This window comes from Homarus americanus, unplaced genomic scaffold, assembly GCF_018991925.1.
Source record: "Homarus americanus isolate GMGI-L3 unplaced genomic scaffold, GMGI_Hamer_2.0 scaffold30108, whole genome shotgun sequence".
NCBI lineage: Eukaryota > Metazoa > Arthropoda > Malacostraca > Decapoda > Nephropidae > Homarus > Homarus americanus.
Window position 1 is genome coordinate 5,406,606 of NW_024748109.1, and position 12,861 is coordinate 5,419,466.

General features: G+C 37.7%; 1 protein-coding gene across 7 annotated transcripts in view; it reads left to right on the forward strand.

The window, feature by feature from the left end:
* Positions 1–10,362, forward strand: part of LOC121880162 (transcription initiation factor TFIID subunit 2-like) — a 42,958-nt gene extending 32,596 nt beyond the window's left edge. For 4 of the 7 annotated variants that reach the window (XM_042387268.1, XM_042387267.1, XM_042387269.1 and 1 more), the window contains 4 exons: positions 2,886–3,029; positions 4,591–4,726; positions 5,039–5,152; positions 8,828–10,362. In XM_042387268.1, coding sequence (XP_042243202.1) covers positions 2,886–3,029; positions 4,591–4,726; positions 5,039–5,152; positions 8,828–9,159 — 726 coding nt within the window. In that variant the 3' untranslated portion in view covers positions 9,160–10,362. Of the gene's footprint in view, positions 1–2,885; positions 3,030–4,590; positions 4,739–5,038; positions 5,153–8,827 lie in introns of all 7 variants that reach the window. The other 3 variants (XM_042387271.1, XM_042387272.1, XM_042387274.1) reach the window with 3 other exon arrangements.
* Positions 10,363–12,861: the final 2,499 nt, after the last annotated feature.

Sequence of the window (12,861 nt, forward strand, 5' to 3'; positions counted from 1 at the left end):
ATGGTTTGAAAGGTATTCCATAAGATATGTTTCATAATGTTGGTAGGAAGTGAACAAATTGTAAATTCTTAACTGTGTTTGCATTCTTTACAATGTCCGTTGCAGAAACTAATGACCACTTAATGTATCATTTGGATAATTTCTCTTTCAACACTTAACATTTTACAGAATTGTAAATATGATTTTACAGTATCTCCATCATGTCTCACATTTATTCAGAATGATAATGGGAAATGTAGAAATATTGTAAAAATTGTAGTGAAAAGTGATTGAATACTTAACCAGAGATTTGTAAACATATGTAAGTGAGGTTTTCTCTGAAACATCTTAGCTACATTTTTTGTACCTAATGTGTACCATATGTAATATGGTCCTCATATTACGCGGTCCCGCATTCCGCGTTTCACCGTTAACGCGGTGCCTTGCCAGAACCTAACATTTTCACATTCCGCGGTCGTGAACCCCATTACGCGGAGAGCGGCTGGCAAGCCGGGCCATTTTTGGATCCAAACCTCCCGCCATCCGCCATGTTGTGTAAGAGGCGCGAAAATGGTGCGCACAAGGTCGCCCAGTCATCAAAACATTACCGAGTTCTTCACCCGCCACCCACTACAGCCGGCCCAAATCAGTGATAGTGATAATTATAGTGAGGATATGGACTTATATGAACTTTGGGGGGTTTGACAAAGAGGCCCTGCAAGCCTCTGTGGTGGATAGTGATACAATTGATACAAGTGATACAGGTGAGGGCCAATAATCTGCCCTCTGCCTCGGAACCAACCGCCCATCCCCGTGTGCCCAGCCATCTTTTCTACTAATGTAAGTGTTAAAAAACCTAATATTATTGATATTTCTCTTAATTATTAATTGTGTGTGCATGCCATCATAAAGTTAAGATAATATTTTTACTACAACATAGTTGTGTGTCGTCAAAAAGTGGAGTTTGGGGATCGGCCCGGACTCCATTTCAATTAATCCCATATGTTATGTTATTCACTTTACGCGTTTCTCACTTTCCGCGGTACCCTCCGGGTTACATTAACCGCGTAATATGAGGACCAACTGTACATTATAAACAATGAAATATATCAAAAGAAAGGTTCTGGTAAGTTTGTTATAAGATAATTAAAGAGATGTGAACAGCAAAGGGCTGTGGTATTGAAAGCCTTGAGTAGAGAATATCATCAGACTTAGCAGGGTGACCAGTCCAACTGGGTTCTGCATCCAGTTCACCGATTGTTGCTTCCTTATATCTTATTAAATATAACCTTGGCCAGCATCAAGTAACAGAGAAGTTATATCACTAGGCCTTGTGGCCCCAACATGTGACTGAGAGTTATAAACTGAAGAAATTTGCAATAAGATTTTCCTTCTCCTTCATGCTGAGGTCCTGAAGAATATTCTTCTAGTAAGAAGTCATCCTTTTAATGGAGAAGACTGCAGAGTTTAGCCGAGAGCAAAACCGTGGAAATTATTTTGTATAATCCCACGTAATAATCTTTAATTCTAGATAAAACCTCATAGCAGCTTGACCCGCAGAGCCTTGGATCACCTATGTATGTTAGGGTAGTGGTTTTGTGTGAATTTAATGTAAATAGGCTTGTTGTCGGGTAAATAATGGATTTCTTAAAATGATTTGTATAATCCATGATTCACGTTTATAAAAATATAAATAGTGGTGATGGTGTATTAATATTATACAGAAGATAATTAGTCTGATGAACATAAGTGGCCATCAGATAGTTTCACAAGGTTAAGACGAGTTGTTTATTCTCATTATTTACTTTAAATCTAGTAAATTAGTTTATATATTCAACATACTGTATAAACTAATAATCGATTACTATTGCATCTTAGTAATTAATAAGAAGTAGCACCGAGTTAGACGAGTATACATTAAACTAATAAGTTAGTTAAGCTTAATGTGTCAAACAGGGATTGGTTCCCATGCTTTGTGTCAAGAAATTGGCTGAAGCCTTGAACACAGTTAGAACTGTATACACATCCAGAGAGAGAACAAGTACATATCCAACAAGATTCAAGATATTGTGATTTTACTGAAATAATATATGCAGTACCAGTAAATGTTAAGAATAAATAAGAATCATTCCAATAAATAAATCAAATCAAAATACTGTACTATTCCCATTTGGCTGGACAACAGAAGCTGAACTTTTCGTATTTGTGAACAGGTGTCTACCCCATATACAGTAAGACCCCCCTCCTCCTCGGTAATTTCAACCACCATTTTGCTGAAAAATTACATCCAAAAACAAAGTTAAAGTTAACACTTAACATTACTTATTTACAATGTACTTACATTGTAGCAGAAGAATTTTGAGATTACTGTATTATAGTAGACAAATCTTGATGAATCTTAAGTTGGAGGACAAAGAGGGTCACTTGAACTTACTTAACTGTAGTTTCACTTGTACAGTATTTATCTGTACAGTTACCACCAATTCTGACTGAAGTGTAGGGCGAGTGATGGCAGACCCACACACCCTAGTCTGACTGATGAGGGTTTCCGACTTCTGGCAGTCCGACTTGGGAGGGTTTTACTGTAGTTTGAGATTTTAATTTTATGCTGTACTGAGAGTGGAGGGGGGAATGGACTGCCTTGTCAAAAGCTTCAGTGTATTAGAAATGATGTATTGTTCTATCATCATCTGTGTTAACTTATGAACTAGTTTGGGCCAATATGATCCCTATTTTGGACTCTTCCCACCTCTCTCCCCAACAACTGTCAGATGTTTTTGTTAACACCTTTGCGGTAAAATGAATGTAGCCTTATTGTAGCATCGCTTTATTGTCTGCACATGTATTGATCAACATTACCGGTTAAGTAGAATTCCCATGAATTGACTAACTTGTTCAACTTTCAGATAAAGGAGGAGGAAACAGTGCTACCAGTCAAACGAGAGGCACCAATTGATGATTTATTAGAACCTAAGGTTGAAGTGAAGACAGAAATTGCAGAAATGCCTGTTGAAGTCATCTTTACTGAAGAAAGCAAACCAATTGTGAAGGTGAGTTGCATCTGAAATATATGAAAGTTCTCCTCACGACTGTTTATCATTGAGTGTCAAATAGAAACTGAAGAATTGTTAAAGTAACAGACAGCTGAAAGGTCAAGTGTCTATTTTAGCCTTGAGGGACTATGTGGAGAATTAGTCAGAGAAGAGTTGAGTTTTGATATCTAAAATATTTTTGCTTTATGTAGACTCAAAAATGGCTGATACTTTTATGTTTTTGCTAAGTTGATGGATAATTCAATCTTTTCGGGAACCACTCTGAAATCTTATCGAGTTCCTAAAAGGTTAATAGAGAGATACACATTATATTTATGCAATTTATCTAAATTTTTAAGAACATAAGAATGGAGTTAACTGCAGCGAGCCTATTGGCCCATACTGGGCAGTCCCATTTGCACCCAACCCCAATTGCTCATATATCCATCCAACCTATGTTTGAAGCTATCCAGCGTATTCGAGTTAATGATGATGTTTGGTAACTTGTTCCACTCATCCACTACTCTATTTTCTAACCAATGTTTACCTATCTCGTGCCTAAATCTAAATTTGTCTTATTTAAAACATTTGCTACAAGTTTGCTCCTGGTTGAATAGTTTTGAGTACCTTTGTAATGTCCCCTTTGTTTAGCCCTGACTTCCATTTGTACACCTCGATCACATCGCCCCTCACTCTACGTCTCTCAAGGGAGTGCAGATTAAAATGCTTTAACCTGTCTCTGTACTCAAGGTTCCTGATGCCTGGGATTAGTCTTGTCCTTCTCATCTGAATTTTTTCTCGGGATTCTATATCCATTCTGTAGTACAGTGACCAAAACTGAACTGCGCAATCCAAGTGAGGTCTCACGAGCACAAGGTATAGTTTTAGGATAAACTCCCTAGCCTTGTAACTAACACTCCTTTGTATGAACCCAAGTGCTTTCTTAGCCTTGTTTTGAGCAAATACACATTGTTGACTTGTTTTAAGATTCCTACTTTAATCATTACTCCTAAATCTTTCTCTCAATCAGATTTCTCTATAATAACGTTGCTCATCTGATAACTGGTTTCTCTGTTTACATCATCCTGTAGGTTTGCAGAGACCTTGTGAAATTTAATTACGTGCCCTATTTTAGTGTCACCAGTAAATTTAATTATGTTGCTGTCTACGCCAATATCTGTCGTTTATGTATATAATAAATACAGCGATATTGCCGTTAGCCAGAACAATTGGTGCAGAGCACTTCAGGGAATGAGAGATTTCCGGGTAACGAGACAACTAACTCAAAGCCGGAAAAAAATCCCTCATCCTGGAATTTTCCGGGTAACGGAAAAATTTTCTCGGAATTTCCAGAAAATGAGTCCGATTTTCATTTCTCAAACCCGGAAAAAGCTCCCCCATCCCCGGAATTTTCCGGAAAATTGTGGCTTTGGGAACGATTTTCCGAGAAAATTTCAATTCCGGCTATCAGAGAGTTCCGGGTTTGAGGGATTCTGGCTAACGGAGATATTACTGTATTAATGCTCCAAGTACCGAGCCTTGTTATATAGATCTAAACACTGTTTTTTCTTACTTACAGGAAGATATTGAAGTATTTGAGGAACATATTGAAAGTTATCCAACTCCCAGTGTGACACCAAGCATTGAGGGTGATATGTCAGAATCCACCACTTCACTCCCTGGTGATAGTCAGGATGCACATGGAGGTGCAACAGGTAAATTCTACTGTATGAGCACAAAATTTCTTTTGTTATGGGTATTTGGGATTTAGTTATATATTTTTTGGTGTATGGTTTGGTTGTGAATGTGCGTCAACCTCCTAGGCGTGATTACCAACAAAAATAGGTGAGCTGAATTACTGTTATTTTTTTCAACTCGTATTTTTTTGGTAGATGTACATAATTTTCTTTTTTCTCTTGTTACTCTGTTACATGGACACACAATCGTTCATAGAGATTGTGCCCAAAAAAATATGATTATCATAAAGTAAAAAACATAAAAGAAATCAATATTTCTTATGTGCACAGAAGTTAGCACGTGGATCAGGAGAGGAGGAGGAGGAGGGAGCAGAGTTGGGGATCTCAGCCGCTCCAGTCTTCCATGTCCTGCGAGTAATGAAACTATTGCCAACTGGCAAAGCGGTATTTTTATTATTTTATTTTATTTAGTATTTTTATTCCACACATTTACTGGTATTGTACTACAGTATACGTGCGACCCTGGTCCCTAATAGCCTCGGAAAATGAGGAATGTACTGTACTGTATATTGAAAAATATGTGGTGAAACTTGCCCGTTGGAGTGCATCCTCATTTCTTTACATTGATTCTTATGGGGAAAATTGCCCTGATATTCACAAATTTGTTATTCAGAATGACTTTTAGGAAAGATCCTTTGTGATAACCGGGTTAGTCCTGTAATATTAATATGTAATAAGAAAAGATAAATAGCAGTAATAGACCTGCAACATTGTAAACTAAATAAAACTACCAGCCGGCAGTTCAAGCACGTTTGTTCGGTAGTTCATTAGACCTAACGTACTCATTTACAAAAATAGAGAGACTCGTATCAGAGACACAGGGGCTCCTGTATAACAATATGTACTGTATTAGAAATGACTGAGTGGTTGTTATTTGATTTGCTGTTTATATATGTTGAATTTGAGTGAGACTGCTTAGAATTTTTTTTAATACAGTATTGCACTATGTTCAAATACCACCAGGGTAATAACAAGCATCAAATAAACTTTTGGATCAAGTGCCTGTCTTCTTCTCTTCTATTTTTGGTGTAGAATATGCAAACAACCACCGAGGTTTTCCAGTCAAGTAAGATAATGTTCAATTACATACCATAATTTCTATTCATTGAAATTGTATTACAGTTTCTTAACAGTCTGTAGTAACTTTGTGACCACCTTGGTCTCTAACTTGCTTAGATCAACTTGTTTGCACATTATGATCAAATGCTCCATCACTGCACCAAGAACATGTTGGAAACCAAAATATAAAAGTTAACAGTGTTAAACTTACAGTATTTCCACATGGTCATAAATTATTCTTTTAACATACAGTCACAATTGGTATTTACAAAAGCTTTGTGCTCATCAAACCAATTGAATGAGGATTCTGGAAACCATTTAGGTACCAGAACTTAGAAGATATTTTATGCTCAAGAATGCATTTAGAACCTCTTTTAGTCCATGAAATTCAGTTGAAGAACTTTGAAAATCTAAGCAGAACTGTACAATGTATTTTATTTCAGCAAAACCAGCCAGCAGTGTCGTGGTCAGTAGGTGTACGTAAACCTTAGATCTTCATCAGTGCTACTTTGGCTGTTCATTTTTTGATCATGAGTAATTGTAAATAAAGTACAGTACTCTGAATCCTAAGCATCTTGGCTTGAAAAGCACATTAATTCATATGATCTAACTGCTAATAGGGTCATGCCTAATGCATGGCTCATATCAGCACTTATTCCCCCTCCGTGTCTGAAATCTAGGTCGTAGACCTACCGGGTATCTTACCCATTACCGACACATGTGAATGCTATATATTTGACTCCTAACTATTACCTTTTCTCTTTCTTTCACTTGCATATAATTATCTATTTTTCCAGTTTCACATTTCCTTTAAAATTGTTTTAAAAATTTGATTATTATCTCTTGGCCTATCTCCATGCCCAGTATTTCACCAGAATACGGAACTATGGTTTGCATGGTATTTTTTTTTTTTTTTTACTTTATTAGCTTTGCAGATTTTTCTTCTCTGAAAATTTTCAATCTCCAATTTTCATTGTTACTTTCTGATGTCCCAGTCACTTATAATCTTAGAACTTTCCTTGAGGACCGTGATGGTCAAACTCTGGGAGTGACCTTTGGGGATTCAATGGTCCTCAGGTCGAGCCACAGTTAAAGAAAAAAATAGACAGGTACTGTAGTTCTTCGCCAACCGCAGGGGTTAGGTTCCTAAAAACCCCGCGGTTGGCAAGACTAAAGGTTTATGGGAAATAGGGGTTTAGTTCTATGGCTGCGGATAATACTCATCAAAGCTGAACTAAGTTGACTGTTCCTTCGCTAAACAATACCTGTATTGTACAGTCAACAAAAAAAAAATTTTGCGCTGCTTTTCGTACTTTGCATTCTGGAACACAGGTTGAAATGTTTAGAAAATGCTGGTATGCCAAGCTAACACATATACCATGAGTGGTCGAGGTATTTGCTCATTCCGAGTTCCAACAGACCCCAGAGGCGCGATATTTTTTTATTTGACTTTGCATTTGATTAAATTTGAGTCAAATTCTGTACAGTACTTCACTTTTGCACTTTTTGATGTGCCACCAGCAACATTTGCCCTTATCATTGCCTCACTTTTTTGATGGTAGGTATGAATTGAGGATTCGTTTACCCCCATAGTGCATCTCACTGATGCTATACTCTCTCCACTTGTTAGTCTATCAAACACTTCAACTTTCTTTTCTAATGTCCTTATGTTCCTTGCCCTTTTCACCTTTATCACTAACAGCCAATGAGTGCTTAATGGCCATAGTTAAGAGCTAAATCAATGTTATTACAGAAGAAAATAAGTGAAAGAATACGGGACGGTACAGTACATCAGCACACTACCAGATCACAACACTGAGAGAGCACAGAGAAATACATTAAACTGTGGAGGGATAAAGACGCCTTGTTAATCCGCGGATACATTAAACTAAATGCCGAAATGGTATACAGAGTGAAAACCGTGGATACATGGAATCCACGGTTGGCAAGGGTCTACTGTATACCTGTACAGTACTGTATTGTGACGACGGCACAATTCTTAACCTGACCTGACAAGTGGCACTGTGTAATTATGTCTGTGCCAATGTTACTGACCAATATGTCAGTGATCAGTGCATTAATTTATGCCAGTTACAGAAAACAAGTAAATTTTTTAAAATCTTGACCTGGTTGACTTCTGCACTGACTTGATTGCACCTGCACTGACCTGAATGACCTGTGACTCTAGGTCACTGACCTGGTCAGTAACATCAGCAAAGACACGATAATAATATTAATATTGAGATATTTCTTCCTTTATTACTTAACAATATTCAAAGGACATAACAAAATATTTGTGATGAAATTTTACCTTAAATAGAGTGTAAAAGAATATTATATTTCAGAGGTACTGTACATAAAGAAAAAGGTTGCTTCTAATATCAGAGTATAATGGTTTTAAGAATTTTTTATATCATTTGATAAAGTTTTTGGCAAATTTTTATAGCATCAAATAAGAAATCTATGAATACTTTTATATTATATTGCTGCATGTTTTTAGCAGTGTTACTGTTAAGCATCCATTTAATTAAATCTGGTCATTTAATTTTTTCTCCCAATATTTGTTTCAAATGACAGATTAATAAATTTTAGGTATTTTTGACATTGGTTAATTTTTATAACATAAAATGAGTAATCCATAAATACTGTACTCCAATTTTAATTTTTCTTTATATTTTCCCCTGTTGGCAGATGTTTTTAAGAAATATTAATGCCAGCTGTGTTGACGTTATAGTTTGGCTTTGATATAAAAGTAGTAAAAGAAAAACAGTTACCATTTTCATATTTTACTGAAGAATTGATAATCCTTGGAAACAAAATGTGTCCTAAGTGTTAAATATAAATATTTATGCACAGCTGACTGCACCTCATTCACCTCCCTCCCCCTCCCCTTGTAATGCAATCATCTGTCCATACATCTTTCTTACCTACCTTTAAGGATGGAGCAGGGAATATTTAAACTACCGTTGCCTTGTTCTTACAAAGCTGCTTTCTTCACAGGTTTTGAACCAGACATGTTCCGCACAGGCAGTGCCGACTCACATGGCAACAAGTCGCATAAGAGTAAGAAGAAGAAGAAGGATAAGAAGCACAAGAAACATAAGAAGCATAAACATGAGCACAAAGATAAATTGGATAAGCTTGATAAGTTCATACAGGAAGAAAATCTTAGTTCGGGTTCTTCCAACCCCCCAAGTCCTGTTTCCCCACCTAATATGGCAGGGAGTATGCCAAGTAACTTAACAAGTAACTTGCAAAGCCTTATGTCTAGTAGCTTGCAAGGTTCTATGTCAAGCAACATGACAAACGATGTGACAGACAATTTGTTTTAGTTTTCATTCATGTTATTTGAAAAACATTAGCAGTAATTTCTATTTTTGCTATCATCCTGTTAATGATGTTAGGGTACTATGTTTCATTAAATAATTATTCATTATATACTTAACGTGTCCTCTGTTTCACTTAGCTTATCTCTAAGTTGTGTCTTGGGCAGGTATACCTTGGCTCTGTTGATAATGCAAAATTTAGGATGTGTAATGTGTATAGATCTGTAAGAAATAAATTTTTAAAACTTTATTCCTTATGCATGAACATTTAATGAATTTTGAGGGGATATTGATACCAATAAAAATCCCACGCCCACTATTGAATATTACCATTGCCGTGTATTAGAGTATGACCTTACAACCAGACTGTCAGAAGTGTTACTCATCCAGCTGTGTTTTGACATTAGAACCCTAACCAACACCTAACAATACAGTATATTGGCTAACGATTAACCAAAAGATTAGATATAATGCACTGTACTCATCCCCTACAACTAGGTCCCAAATAAAGATCTTAAACATAGGCGATAGGTCTGAAATAGAGCAGTCATTGCCTCATTAGCAGTACACATCTCTCCTGTATCTTATTTGTTTAAAACAGAGTTCGGTACTGACCACAACAGCAATCCATGCTTCTTTCCCAGCTTTGTTTACTCCGGATGTGAGTACAGTATACTGTATTTGTTGTGCCTCCGCATACTCCGATTAGGACAAAATAATTGCTTTCATACTTGTCTTTGTTAATGTTAAGATTTTCACATTCTCAGGCAGATAGTCATTGCATTTTCTCACAGGGTAAAGTGATTTTCCTTTTAATAGCATGAGTTGTGTCTTGGTCACCCTTTGGAATCTCATTGGCAAATCAGTTATATGGGATTGACATACAAATCTAATGTCAAGAAATAACTCAAGTTCACCAAAGTAACTCACTCTGTTTTTGTATGATAGACAGATTGAATATTCCTAATCAGGCAACCCTAGAATTTGAGCAGAGCTGCATCATAATGGCAACGAGGTGTCAATCTATGCCTCCCTCAGTGTGGTTGCCACCATATGACACCATGTCAGTAAATGGTGCAAGGGGTGTGGTGTAGGACTCTGCATAGGAGACTGCATTTGATTACCACACTAAGTAACTACTGATGCAAAAAATATAAAGCAATGATCATGTGTAAATTACCCTGTAAATAAAAATAATGTATTTAATTACTGCACTATTTTTTTATATTACAGACAAACCTCGCTAATCTGGACCCTGATTTTATCTGCATATCACTTAATCCGAATGACAGATGTCAATCTGGATGAATGCGAATGCAAGCATTCATATGTTGCTTAATTCGGACACTATAAGTCAATTCGCACTGAACTCATTTGACAGTCCAGCAATACCCCACTTATACGGTAGCTCTAGATAAGTTCCTATATAATAGATCTCTTAAGTCAGGGGTTCTCAACCAGGGGGGAATTTCCCCCCTCAGGTTTTCAGGGGAAACTGATACTAATATGGAAAAAATAAAGGATTTTCAGTATTATATGCATATTATTTGGAATGCACTTTTTGAGGCAGACAATCTTGGAAAGGAGGGGGGAATGACATTCTGACATATGGTGAAAGGGGTGCATGGGGCAAACAAGGTTGAGAACCACTGTCTTAAGTGAATTAGCTCTAATAGAGGTCATTAAACCATAGTAAATGATGAAATGTGTTGAGGAAGCTCTATTTCCTACCTCAATTTGGGTGTTGGGAACATTTTGTTATAGTGGTTGTACTACCTTTATTCAATAATATACACATGAACCACTGCTCTGTATTATAAATACCATTAATTAGTGGTAGGAGCTATAATGAAAGTTATGAGAGGGAGCATTGACGGTGGTAAGCAGTGCTGGACGGTGGAGGCAGTAGGCAGGTGGTGGGGGACTGGCAGTACTGTAATGTCATACAGCTCTGCTTTTGATGAGGGGAATCCATCTCTTCATCATTGAAAGAATAGAATGAAAGGTGGTAATGATGATTGGGTGGTGATGTGGGAGGTGGTGCATCTGTTTCTATGGTGACGCTATGGACGTGACCAGCTAATGTCCAGTCTTCAGGCAATAAGATTTGTCACATAGAATTATAAAATTAATAAATATTAACAGAATCAAATGTTATTTTAAATGCTTGAAATTGACGAGATCAGTGTGTAAACCACTCCTCTCACCACGCTACTCCACCAAGCTCTTACAATTGTCAACCACACAGCCCTTCACACATTTATACCCGTCACACAGTCCACCACGCAATTAGGTTTTTCAGCCACGCAACATTTTGTCATGCACAGTAACATACTGTGCATATATATATTGTACTGTGAAGAGGTTATATGATCAATTGAACTGAAGGTAGCCATGGGTAAGTGGCAATGCATAACAGTATGATTTATATTTTTTGGGTGATACACATCTCTCCATTATCGTCATACAGTACAAGGTAACTGAAGGCCAATGATTCGTGGGTAGATAAGATTTATGTCATATATTTGTGTGCTCTCAATCTTCATTTATTTTTTCAATGATGACATTGTCACAACTTTCTTGCTAATGGTGCTGCGAAATCATTCAGGCAATGATAAAGCAAAATCATCCAGCTGTTGTTGGCATAGATGCTGACATATGGCAAGGAACCATAGAGAGAAACTGAGAAGGCAAGTTTAACCCCAGTGGCCCACTCCTTCACAAGTGTGCTGAACACTACCTCACTATAACCAACACCATGTTTAGGCAGGCCGACAAGTTCAAGGGTTCTTGGCAACACCCACGATCCAAACATTGGCATCTCATTGACTACATCATTCTCCGAGATAGAGATCGCCGAGATGTCTTCATCACCCGTGCCATGCGTGGCTCAGACTACTGTGACACAAACCATCGGCTGGTCAGAGCTAAACTCTCCCTTCATGTCACCCCAAAACAGCGAAGGCAACAAGCCTCCAGAAGAGGCTTTAATACTAAGCAACTGGAGGATCCAGCAGCAGCACATGCTTTCAGAAAGCAGCTCAACGATGAGCTGATATAGAACCCAACAACAAACAACCAAAATCCGAGTGCCGTATGGGGCCCCATCAAAGCTGTCATCACAAAATCTACAACGAGACCTTCAGCCAGATCAAAAGAAAACACCAGGATTAGTTCAATGAAGACTACCCAAAAATCGAAGTACTGAACTCGTCAATAGTAAACGCGCTGCTCTCATTGACTGGCAGAACAACCTAAGTCTCGGACCAATGCTGATACCATCCACGAGAAGAAAGCAGTGGCCCAGTGCAAACTTTGCAAACTAACAAATGAATGGTGCAAAAATATAGCGTGTGAAATGTAAAAGTTTGCGGATCAACACAAGATGCTTGAATTTTTCAATTCTGCTTAAACAGTATATGGCCCAACTCTCTCATGGCGTGGCTCCCCCTCCGCTCACCCGACGGTAACTCCCTAATTAAAGACGAAGAATGCATCCGCACTGCCATTCACTGCTCAACCGTAACAGCTATGTGGATGTCCTGATTACCCAGCAGGTCCCTCAGCACCCAGAGCTGACTTATCTCAGCTATCCTCCATTCCTGGATGAGGGCTTGAAGGAATCCCAGCCGAGGTGTATAAAGCAGAAGGACCTCTTCTTACCAGCCGTCTCCACTCTCATGGAGAATATTTGAGAAAAAGAGGAAA